Genomic DNA, 12,570 nt, shown 5'->3' with positions numbered 1-12,570 from the left:
TGAGTTAATCTGAAACATGAGCCACGTTAAAAAGGGAAATCCGCGTTGGGAACGCTTCCAAAGCCTGCCGGCCAACATGCTATTTGTTCCCAATAAAGGCAAGCTTACAATATCCTGTAGCTGACTTTTGCGAGAGGCTCTTTAGAAACAAGAGTCGTGGTCATTCATCATCCGTAAGCACCCGGGTCTGCGTTCTGACACCGGCAAGACCGAACGCCGAGGCATCGGTGAGCTCACAGGAAGTCGTTTCTCCTCGCCAGCTTTGTTTGTAGCGGCGATAATAGCGACGAGTTGTCGGAGCGTCAAAGCGCTCATTGTGCTCTAATGACAGCTGCATGGGACCTGGAGATCACAGCGAGGTGTGGCTGTCTCATCACGCAGGAGCGACTTTGTAGAATGCGGAAACAATGGCAGGTCACGGCGCATGCTTCTCGTCTAGTCGCGTTGACGCTGATTTAGCCCGACGGTCGGGTCCTGCGCTCAGCTGTGAAGCCTGATGCTTAACACTCGCAAAAATAAAGGTCTACATAAGGAGAAGGTATCTCCAGGGTGGCTCCAGCCTGTGGGCCTCCTAGCAAATAAACACCCTTATTTATTATTCTCCCCGGGTCACGTTCCAAGCTGAGCCCACTGGCCCGTGTCGGAGAGAAAAAAAAAATTGCATCATATCCGTGGCGCCTGACTCCCGTGTAGGGGTTCAGGGGTCACGTGGGAGGTGGCAGCAGAGGGGCAGCAGAGCGCTAAGGAGACTGGCGGTCTGCCGGGGTCAGTCCGGCGAGCCGAGCGAGTTTTACACCAGTTGGGACTTGAAAGATTCGGGCTCATTGTTTTTACTGGACGGACGAGCAGCCGGATTATTACATCATTTAGGTGTACCTAATGAAGTGTCCGATGAATCAGGCCCCACAGAGGAAAAAAAGGATTCCATACCTGAACTTCTGCTTCTTCTCCTTGCTCCATCATTCTGTCGGACATGTCCCGAGGCTGCCGTTGTCCTGCTGTTCACCCACGCGCACACACACACACGAAAATGAGGGATGACAGAGGAGAAGATTAGATTTAAAGTGTGCAAGCTTCCGTGCATCCTCTCTTTAAGCGGGACATCGGAGGGTGCGTTTCACATCCAGGCTGTAATTACCTGAGCAAATATGTGGAAAAACTGCAAGGCAGCGCGTATCAACCCCGATCATCTCGACGTCGGCAGCAGCAGGCAGACGGCGGTCCCGCCGTTGCGCTAATGACTTAATCGGCCTGCCTTTAATGACCAAATAGCCCGCTGCCATCCAGAAGCACTTTGACAATTACAGGAGCCGGCCGGCCGGCTGGCTGTGAGATGGAGATGCAGAGAAAATGGTGTTTTTACATGAATTGGAGGAAAACATGAGATTAAAGAAGAAAACACAGTGAGAGCCGGCAAAAAAAGAAAAATCGGCGAGGCTTCAAGAATTAGCCCATTTACAGTTTTTAGTGCTCAGAAAACAAGTCATTCATCAAAGGCTGAAAGTGACCAATTATGACAAAAATCACGAGAGAAATGATGTTTGTTCTTCCATAACTATCTGAAATCCGAGGGGAGCGGAAGTAAAACATTCCTGATGTCAGGCGGCGTAGACGAGAAGTGCTTTCATCAAATGCGAGCATGAAGAAATAAGTCTCAAGTCCAGATGTGAATATTTCTCCGGAGGTTGCTGTTCTAATTTTTCTAAGTGTCAACACAAGGCTATTATTCTATTGCGTGATTTGAGGATGTGATTGATACTGGCGGTTAATTGCGATTTTTTCATCATCTATATGCCCTAAGAAACATTTTTTGGACCAATCAGGTGGATTCGAATGACAGCCGTCTTTTTTTTTAATTTCCCTCAGGATTAATAAGCCAGCTATCCATCATTTCTTCCTGCTTTTCCCATCAGGGTGACACAGCAGCGGTGAGAGTTTGGTTGTTTTGGGATGCGAGGCCAGGTAGTTTTCCAGAAGGGCTGAATGAGGTTAATCTCGGGTTGTCTGGGCTGATTGATCGCAGACTGGAATGTGACTGACTGATTTCCTCCGAGACTCACTCGCTCGGCCCCTCCGGAATGTTGTTGTCTTCTGGGACGTCACTGTTTTATAACTTTGGTAGTCCGTGTTTAGTTTAAGCAGGGCCGTACCTTTGATGTTTGTGTGTGTGTATGCAATGAACAGCTGCAGGAATTTATCTATTTATTTATTAATTAATTCATTAATTTATCTAATAATTAAGACATTTGTTTATTCACTCACTCGTGCATTTATTTATTTATTTATTTATTGCATTACTATCAACTTGTATGACAATAAGCTATGATAAAACGACAATTAAAAACAAATTGATTTGTTTAAGGCAAATAAAGTAAAATACAAAATTTGATTTAATATTTCTTTTAGGTGTGAAACGTGTGTGGGTGTGTCGACAAGGTTGAAGCAAAAAAATAAATAAATCCCAGTGTGCCTAGGCATGTAACTTTCCATGTCGGACACTTGTTGGTTGGACCTGAACTCAGCGTCCTGTTGTGCGCATATTAACACGCCCGTTCCTCACACGCACACACACATTGACTAGTGGTCATAAATAGATGTCAGCAGAGAGCAAGTGTGTGTGTGCGTGCATGTGAGGGAGGCTTGTCGAGGATTAAGTGGAATTAGCGAAGCCCTCTCACTGAACCCACTTCTAATGTGACCTGTGCAAGTCCTGCGCCCCTTTCGCCTTGTGCCCCATTTCTACTCCAGCCACTGAGCGTTGCTCGCCTCTCCAAATCACGTACGCTGCAACCCTCTTGCATCACATGTCTTATTTTTAGCTATTATTGATTCATGGGGGAAAAAAATGATCCGAAGCAGAAGCCGGCCGTCTGCGCGGCCTCACGTTACATCGACGTAAAAAATCCGTCTGGCCCCGCCGGTTAACCATCGTGTTTTACGACGCTGCAGGAGAAGCCGGGTGAGAACGTTCAGAACGCCGCTTCAACCTTTCAAAGATTTTCCGTGAACCCGATTGACCGAAGGGGGCGGTCGCCTTTGTCATCGGCCTCCCGATGACCTCGTCTCCCTTTGGCTAAACGCGCGGGAGCCCCCTTAACTCACCCTCCCCAAGCGGCTCAACGTGCAACGACACCGACCTGAGCCAATTAGTCTGTGCGGATGATGTTTAATAGGATAAGCGGCTGGGAGAACATTTGACCAAGGTAAATGTGAGGGCACAATTCCCAAGCGTCAAAGCACAGTTTGTTGCTAGCGCCACAAAAAAGGACCTCATGTACCGTTAACACGAGCAAAGAGCTATCACGGCTTGGCCTCATTGCGTTTTACTTAAATCCGTCTTCTCCTTTCCGGCGCGGCTTATATCACGCTCAATTACACCTGTCAGTTGGCGCTGGGCGGCTTTTCCAACTCTGGAACAATTTAGACGTAATATCGCACACATGGCAGAGTTTACGCAGCGCAAATGAGACGAGGAATCAAATGCACTCGGCGAGTCGTCTCTGCTCTTCCGGGAAGGGCGGGCGAGAGGAAGACCATGAGAAAGAGGAGACAATGAGATTCTCAGTGGGTGGCTCATCTTTCTTCATTTAGAAAATCGTTCTAAGGCCCCCAACTTTTTTCGTACACGAGACCCGTTTAAATTTTTTCAAAACCCCCCGCAGTACCTGATTGGTCCGCGGTCGGCGGCAACGTTGTGCAAACAGATTAGCGGGGAAACATGTCAACGTGCCGAGGCCCCGCCAGATGAATACGCGCGCTGTGCCGCGCACACACGTGGGATTGTGCGCTTGCGATGGGGCGGAAGGCATATGAATGACGAGCAGGTGGAGGAGGGAGGGGTCGAGAAGGTGCGCCGTCTTTGAATAAGGACGTGTCTATTAATACACGGATTTTAATAGCGACTAAATGGCGTGGGCGCTCATATCCCGCGGCGTCTTTGCGGTTTGTGGCCTTCGGACAGGTACGAAATCACAGAGTGCGAGTTATGTGCAAGAAAGCATGTTCAAAAGCGTTTTTGTGCGAGTAGAAATGACACTCAGCGGCCATTTTGTTAGCTACACCTGCGGATCGCCAGCGCCGGGGCCCCCGAATTCCTCTTTTTTTATGAAGCGTCTTTTGTTGAATTCGACTTGATGTTCATTAGCGAGAGCCGGGTGGGTGGCTGGCCGTCGGTCTGTCGTCCACATGGAGTGGAATTTTATGGGGAGGCGTTTCAAGTCGGCTGCCAACCTCCCCTAAGAAAAATAGAAGCCCCGCTCAGGTCACGCTAGATTATACTGCCACTATAAAAATATGAAATTGTGGAGACTAATCAAGTCTCAAAAAAGGTTTCTTGGTGCGGTTGGCCAAGACAGATGCCGCGTTAAAGACGGCTGGGAAGTTCCGACGTCGGAAAACAAAATGGCTGCCCGATTCGCCAACAGATCATTTGACGGAGGTTACAAAAGAGTTCAAAAGGACCAACTGTGCTAAATGGCAGACAGATAATTGTCTGACTTGCCAGTTTTGCGGAATGCGGGCAAGATTCAAGGATTCCTGGTGCACAGCTGAGTAGACAGAGAGCAGCAGAACCGAGTTGAACTTGGCTACGTGAACATGTCTTGCTTCTTGATGCATATGTCAAGTCACTGTGCCAGACCACCCGCGCTACGGTCCAGCCAGCGTCACATTATGAAGCCGTATTTTATCTTCTGACTCCTCCCCCCTTCAGTATATGCGAATTTAGGCGTCGGGTTTCGCTCAATGTACCTTTGCGTAACAACATTTTCTTTGAGCCATTTTTCTCGATGCCTTCTCCAAACCGAGCTGACAAATCGGACGACTCACTTATGTGGAAATCGCAGCGGTAATTGCCTTCATTGCTCTCTCAACACGCATACGAGTGGAGATTTATAGGCTGTTGAGAAGTGAGGTCCGACCAAAGTTTGAAGTTAACTTTAAGATCAATGACAAAAATCTGACACATTTGCACTTTCGGTTTGTTATTGCTAGTGTTGGACTGACGCTTCAAAAGTTTGCTGGTCCCCACAGTGAGATGATTTCCATTTTCCTACATCTGGCCATCCATACGTCACATGGCTTCCTTTTTTTTTACGGTTCAGGCCGTGTCCTCGCACTTGGCAAATGACGGGCAACTGTAAATGATGCTGTTTTTACACAAGCGACTATACACAGCCTAAGAATAGTTTTCGCCGCATGCTGTGTTTGTGTGTGCGAGTATTTGGGAGTGTTCCGACACCCGCGCTGCACGTCGTTGATTATATTTGAGCTCTGTTGCCAAGGCAGCAAGTTGTGTCAGATTCCTTGCAATAACTTCTGGGGGAAAAAAAAAAAATCTAAAGCGTTGGGAGTATTTTCCCTGAGCAAAAATCAGTTGAGCCATGAAGACAGACAAAATGCATTAGAGAAAAAAATAATCTTACCCCTCAACCTGGCTGCTGTTTGCTTCCAAATGACCATAACAAATTTGAAGCGTTGCCCCTGGAAACCGAGACAAGAGACAAAAAAAATGATGATTAGGAGGGGAAAGAATGAGAGGGGAGAAGATGGAAGAATTGGCGAGTGAAAAAAGGGAGGAAAAAAAAAACACAGCCAAGACATTTATGACTTCAGTGACATCAGCGCGATTTGAACTTAACTCAGTGGAGGGACGGAGGACAGCTCGACATATGGGCTAGAAAGCCGCTATCGTACTTTCCGAATCTAATGCTAATTAGCTGTCATGTTCTCATATTAGCAGAACCTGGGGTGGAAAATTAAAGCACAAATGTACGGAAATTGGGGCTTCAATAATAATCAAATTTAGGGACACCAGCGCTAGCCAGCAAGATATTGTCTCAGTAATTAGCTTAAAGGGGAAGTCAAATCAAAAATGTGTTTTAGAATAATATGTTCTACGCTGCCTCACTGGTCCAAACAAAGTATTCCGATTAATATTACGTTTGTGGAATATGAATAAAGCCTCAATCATATCTATCTAAGGGTACGGCCATTGCTAGCTAGCAAGCTAGCTATCCGTGAAAGCCAACAGTAATATAATAAAAGAATGGTAAAGGAAAATGGGATGAGATTTTGATTTGGAAGAAATATTGAGTTTGTTTTTAAAACGCAGACGCCAAAGTCAGAAACCAACGTTTTCTTAGTGGGATAAAAACAACCCAAAAAGCGACGTTGGTCTCAAATGACCGTTTGTCTATTGCGAAGGCATCAATGACTGTGGCTGAAATCATTTTGATGGATGTCTGTTCTGGTTCGCCTCCTCTGCCCACCCAAGAGGACAAGCCGCCAATGTGGCTCTTGTCCTTAAAAATAAAATCGAGTCCACTTTTTTTTTTCCCCCGTCGTGGATGAGAAACACAAATAAATTCGTTTTAATCAGCCATGAGCTCTTCGGGGGCTCATCTGGAAGGAATGTAATTGAAACTGAAGGTATCCTAATATTATTCATACGCAAATGCGTTCTCCGCAACATTGATACGCCCGAGGGCGATGGAGTGGCTCCGATGACGGCGTGGTTGTTCCGAGCGGCACGCACGAACTCCTTAATGTGCTTCACAAATCATGCGAGTTATTTCAGCAAATGACTACAATAACGAGAGGCCCTCGGCGCTCCCTTCCTGTCTGTCCTCTTTCCTCCCCGCGTTGGCTCCCGCTGCTCCCTGGAAGTTCCTGATGCGGGGAAAAGGTCCTCCTCAGAAAGGAGATCCAAACCGCAGGAACAGGAACGCCAAGTCTAACAGGGTCTGACAGCTCATCGCACTGAGAGGCGCTTATGTGCGTCTTTAAGGGCCGCCGCAGTCAGCCAAATTTCTGTTTGCGTTGGTTATGAAAAAAGTAAACATCCCTGGAGGAGCTCATTAACTCACTTCTCCTTTTTGGGGGGGGCGGTTTATTTGCTGGTTTTCCACACACGCGCATGCAGGAATGCTTCCACACTTACAAAATAAAAACAAAACAACAGTCTTACAGTTGTTCGTGCAGTCTGAATTTGATAGGAAGGGATAAGTGACTCCCCTCCTCTTCTATCTCATCCAGCTCCCTCATGGCCACAACCTCGGCTGTGTGATGAGAAACAGATGGGTGGCAGGCCGGTGAAAGTCAGAAACAAACGGGGGACAGGAAGAGGAATAAAACGGACATAAGTCAAAGGGGTGAGGAGATAAAGGCAAAGCCGGGGGGGGGGGGGGTCGGTCAGAATGGAAGCGAACGTGCAGCTGCTGTGAAACGAGCGTGGCAATTTATGAGCGTCCGTCCGCTGCACACGGACATGCATGGGATGATGCACGCTGACATCCCGATGGATGTTTTGGAAACAGCAAAAGGGTAAAACGAGAACCGTGAGTGGTTGCTGGTATAAAGCATCCCAAGGTCAACACGGATGCCAACAATGTTGCGTTACACGCTCGCCGCTCGGCAGCTAACAATTGTCCTGGCGCTTTAGACGGTCAGAGTTCCCCCACTACATTAGCTCGTCACTAGCGTCACAGATTTTTAAGCAATTTTAAAATTATAGGTTTTACAGTCCTATACAGTATAAGCAAGTCTGAATAAGACCAAGAAGAGGCAGATAATGTCCTTAAATAGACTTCAGTTACATACGCCATTTCTATTAGCCTGGACATGATGATTTATGTGATATGGTAGCATTAAGCTAGCTGTCTTTTCATGCAAATTTTTTTAGTTGTGATTTTCCTTGTGGGGTGAATGACCTTACCTCACGACTTATGTATAGCTTTGATATATGCTAAATTGTTATAGCTAAACGTCATATCTGTGCTAAATTGTTATCGCTAAATGTTATACCTATGCTGAACGCCAAATTCAGTTAGCCTAATAGATTTTTTTTGTCACATATCTGCATTTGTTTTAAAACGGTAGATGGGCATTTAGAATTCATTTTCAATGTTGAACATTAACATGCTCGTTCATTCATTCTCAGTCCACCTTGACAGAGAGGGTGGAAAGCAAACAGCTCATTGTTGACTCATCCACCGTTTTGGAGTGTTGCCATGGCCACTTGGATGCCATGAACCAGGTGGGGGGTGTTGACATGGAGAATAAAGACAAATCGGGGTGAAAGGAAAGACATGATCGGAAGAAACAGAGGAGTGTTTTGTTTTGCTGCAGTCGACATTCTCAATGGGCACGTCCGCGATTTAAAGCGGTGCAAACTTATTCAACCTTTGGTCCAGCATGTGTTTGCATGCGTGTTGGCTCCTTTGTAATCTGGAGCGTGTGAGTCACAGTCACAGCCGCAGTCATCCCCTTTTTACATTCTTTTGCAATAATCCCAAAGTGTGCGAGACATCTGTCAGTGTGTATTCACATGCACGCAGCGCCCGTGAAACCACGGCCGCTCACCCGGAACCCATCCGAGATCACGTCAACGCTCCCACTGCGGTGCTTCTGTGATGTGGCTCCGTTTCGGCTCACCGATAATTTTGCTTGGATTACGAAATACATAGCTAATTTTCATTTTTTTTTTCCTTCCTCAAACCCAGTTTTTGTAATCCGGTTAAAAGTGTACAGAAGCTTGTTTATGTAGCGACGTCGCCGTCGATCCCAAATTTAACAGTTTGTTCGTATTTCCCGATTCGCACATAACTTGTCAGGGTCGGAGGGTTTCCATCGCGTCGGTGTGGTCCCTCTGATGATTTGTGGCCTGTTTAAAGGCCGCGAAGCTGTGATGTGCTGACGGAGGGACCGCAAAACGCCGAGCGTGGCTGCCCAAGTCTGCCCTTTGAGCCCCTGTGGGCTGCATGCGCTGGCACACACACACACACCAACAGATGTCACACACACACACGCATTCAACACGTTCTCTGGCCGACTCGCCTTTTTCAGAAGCCGTTGTGGTTCAGGCCCAGTGTTTGCCTAAGAAGAGAGCTCGGGTGCGATCATGCGTTCGTTTCCTGGAAGGCTGCAGGGCTGCCATCTCTGGGTGGTGTGTTTTTTGTGAGGAGGAGGAATGTACCAAAGAGCTGGAACAAGGTAGAAGTTAAAACTTATTGCTCGCCGTCTGCCCAAATCCGTTTCATCTCTTTCCAAGGCGGCAGTCGTACCTGGCAGAGAACGTTCTAACCGTGTCAAACGTTTTTTTCGGCCAAAAAAGAGATTTGACTGGAATCCGTTTGACTGCATAACGCTAGAATGACGTCCGAGAGTAGCAGGGACGGCGTGACTTGAGTCACCTGGCCCTTTTTGCAGGTGATTATGTGGCAAGCTCATATTTCAGCCGCACCTCTGATGTGGACTTTTTAGAAGGACAAATCATTCTTTGGGGATGATTGCGTCCAAATCTGTAAGCTCAGGAAAAGCTGAGGGAGATAAGAGAGGGCGACGTCGGAATGTCTTAAACATGTGCCGACGTTTCTCATCTGGTTTGGATCGTATCGCACACATTGTTGGATTCATTGCGATCTTTTTTTTTTTTTTTTTTTAAACTGGGGGGGCAGTGTGTGAAATGCGTTGGGATTAGCGGAGGCCACGATGTTCGTGATGGACTACAAGTTTTAAGAAGGCGATGAGGTTAGCGCGACCTGATCTAGGAAGGCTGCGTGAATTCCGCCATGAGGGCAGAACATTTTTAAGCTCCATTAAGCATTTCATCTGTGACGTTTGCGTTATTCTCTTAACACGAACAAGCAAATGCTAACATTAGCATAGGCTTTCTGGGATATGGACATTCTATTTGTTTTTTTTTTATCTCCAGTTGCTTAATTTGCTTGGTAAAATCTTCGCCTATATACATGGGGAGAACTTTTGTAAGACCTCATAAGCACTCACAAGATGTGTTTGAATCCCTCAACAGCCATTTTGAAGAGGCCTACCAGAAATCATTTGACACATCATAAAAACGTCAATCAGTGTGGCAGCTCTGCAGTCACAGGCTCCATCGGCCAGTTAAGGCATCAAAAGTTTGATTTGCTACTTTTTGTTCACGTGGTTCTAGGAAGGTTTGAGTCTGCTTGAGTCACATTAATGGATGCGCTTAAGTGAATAAGAAAATTGAATCCAACATCACATAAGAAATAATGGAACAGAAAGAGGCCATAGACTGCACAATAATATTTAAAGGATTGAAAAAAAATGGTAATTTTAGAGGAGTGTCATTTTCTATTAAAGTGGCGGTTTTCTTCGGGCCAAGTATATTTGAGGGTTTCCACTGTTCTGGAATGAACTTGAAAGTAAAACAAAAACAAATGTGTTCCCGAGACAGAGAAAGCGCTGGAGTTGACAAAAAGTCATTTAAAAGCGTAAATTTTGGCAACTTTGAAAGGACGCGTTAGAGCCTCATGAACAGTGCTGGACTTGGTCATCTTGTTTCTCGAGGGCCACCCAACCTGTTTGAAATTCCATCGCTTCATATTAATAAGCGTCTGTTTAAATTGATCCGTTCCAAGTAAGATGTCGGACTCGCTATCAAAGGAAAACAAAGATTAGCAAGATTTCACTGTGTGATTTGCACGTCTTCCTCCGACATGGACGGGCGGGCGTCCGTGTGAAGGAGCAGCTGTGAGCTGTTTCTGCCTTTCTCGAGTCATACTTTATTTTGTTCTGCGTTTTCTGAGAGGGGGGGGGGGGGAGGGAGCAGGAAAGCCGGGATGACTGGCGCAGCCGCGGCCCTGCCAAGTCAAACAGCGGGGTTTATTTGTGGACAAGTTTACAGAGAGCTGGGGCAACAGCCGAGCCGCCCCACCTCCCCCGCTCGGTGCTCTTATTAAGTGGAGAAAACAGAAGGAGCGCCAGGCCAAAGAGTGCCAACAGGGGTGACAAAAAAAATCACAAGTGCTTGCCCCCTGCCTCGGGAGACGGAAGGGGAATAAAACGAGGCTTTTCTGCGGAAGCTGCCAGCAGCGGGCCTCTGCCACTGGGATTGTCCCCGAGGTAATCCCGGGATTTCCTCCTCTAAGACGGAGGGCCGAGTAGGCACAGCGGTAGGACGGAGGGAGAAAAAAAAAAAGGAGAACTTTGACGCCGACGTTGGCACGGGAAGGGGCCGATGACTCAACCCGAGGCCGACGCCAGATGGGATGAGTTGAAAGCGCCGCTCACCTTCAAACACGCGAGTCGAGTCCACATGCTACGAGGCGCCAAGGGGCTGGCTGTAAAAAGTCCTCTGGCGAGGATCCGACGAAGGGAGACGTCGTTTAAATGGTGCCTCCAAAAAGCCCCTGACAGCTTACACGCATCTCCACCGAGAGTAGAAACCCGAGAACAACGGGATAAAAGCGGAGGAGATGACGGCGGGGCTATCATGCCCGACTGTCCGCATGACTTTGATGGGTGACACCATCTTTTCCTTTGCTTAATGTATTCAAGGTGCTTCTCGGACCAAAACATCAGACAACACCGGGCTTTGAAAGCCCCTCTGCCACTACAGATTGTACACACAGACACGAAGACACAACAGCTCAGCTTTTTCTAGATGCGCCTCTTAATTGTGCATTTAAATGAACACCCTCAATAAAACTGATTAGCTTTAACGTGGAACCAGAAATGGAAAAACAAAGACTCAATTGAGAAAAGATGTCTGCTTTTTCAGGTCAACTTGGCGGGGGAATAAATAAACAGATTTAAATAAAAAAAATAATAAAATAATAATAAGAAATAAATAAAAATTTCAAGATTTAAAAATTTTAAATAACTAAATAAATAAATGAACAAACAAGACAATGGTAACAGGTTCGCAATTCAAATATACTAGAAGTTGGATGTTCTTTATCCTCCTCCATAAAACTCACAAAGAACCTGTCTTTGCTGGGAACCCGGCACTGAGAACTTCCCTGGATGTTATTTCAACTCCTTTACCTAAACTCTGGCCCTGCAGGGTGCTGCAAACCCAAGCGACCCCCCCCCTCTCCCGCCTCAGCCCCCAGAGGGACGCAGCGGTGCATGTCTTCAGGGTCACGGGTCCGGGGAAGCCTTTTCAAGCCGTGAAACACAAGCGGCTCTCTGGGGAGGCCAGAGCGGCGGAGGGGAACGCACCTCCCTGTTTTTCTTTATCGGCGCCCGATTAAATGACGGCGAGATAAAGAACTGGAAAGAAAAAAACTCGGGTCTCGCATTGGCGTCACAGAATAAATCCCGTGATGATGATAACAATAACCGAGTGCGTCGATGTGATTTGGGGGATCTAAAAGCAAGCAGAGCGAATAACTCAGTGGAAGGCATGTTTGTTTTCTTGCACCTGATTTCTAATCGGCTGCATGCGTGCAAAAACCACCGAGCCAAACTCTCCGCCGCTCGCTAATCCGGCGAGATCATCACTTCCATCTGCTCAGCACATGCTCCGCTCTTCAAAAACAAGCCTTTCATCATATCGGAGCATCTAGCCCACATTTTACTGTCTCCTTTCTTTTGAATGGCCTTTCTTGAGGTTTCAAGGAAAGCAGACAATATAGACGTGTAAATGCAGTAACAAGCTTTTTTCTTTTTGTTCTCGTTTGACTTCATTTTCCGCCTGTCGAGTTTGCCACGTCCGCATGCAAGCTTGCTAACATTATTCGCAGACCGCCGCCAAATTTTAAATGCCTTCAAGGTCACTCGCTGTGAATACATGTACTTTTT

The 12,570-nt window shown here is 46.8% G+C and overlaps 2 protein-coding genes across 19 annotated transcripts in view; one reads left to right on the top strand and one right to left on the bottom strand.

The window, feature by feature from the left end:
* Nucleotides 1–12,570, bottom strand: part of LOC148388653 (uncharacterized) — a 91,525-nt gene that overhangs the window by 17,623 nt on the left and 61,332 nt on the right. For 7 of the 18 annotated variants that reach the window (XM_088393460.1, XM_088393457.1, XM_088393459.1 and 4 more), the window contains 4 exons: nt 8,836–8,981; nt 5,424–5,481; nt 1,139–1,326; nt 931–998 (listed from right to left, as the gene is read on the bottom strand). Coding sequence is in view for 5 of the 18 variants with exons in the window: in XM_088393473.1 (XP_088249599.1) it covers nt 8,898–8,981 (84 nt within the window). In the remaining 13 variants the exon portion in view is untranslated. Of the gene's footprint in view, nt 1–930; nt 999–1,138; nt 1,327–5,423; nt 5,482–8,835; nt 8,982–9,062; nt 9,078–12,570 lie in introns of those variants that run through there. The other 11 variants (XR_015861996.1, XR_015861997.1, XM_088393458.1 and 8 more) reach the window with 7 other exon arrangements.
* trabd2b (TraB domain containing 2B) overlaps nt 1–12,570 on the top strand; it is a 28,286-nt gene that overhangs the window by 4,783 nt on the left and 10,933 nt on the right. The window lies entirely within an intron of this gene.

This window comes from Syngnathus floridae, chromosome 13, assembly GCF_059516105.1.
Source record: "Syngnathus floridae isolate MCC-2025c chromosome 13, RoL_Sflo_1.0, whole genome shotgun sequence".
NCBI lineage: Eukaryota > Metazoa > Chordata > Actinopteri > Syngnathiformes > Syngnathidae > Syngnathus > Syngnathus floridae.
This window is presented reverse-complemented; position numbering and strand designations above follow the sequence as displayed.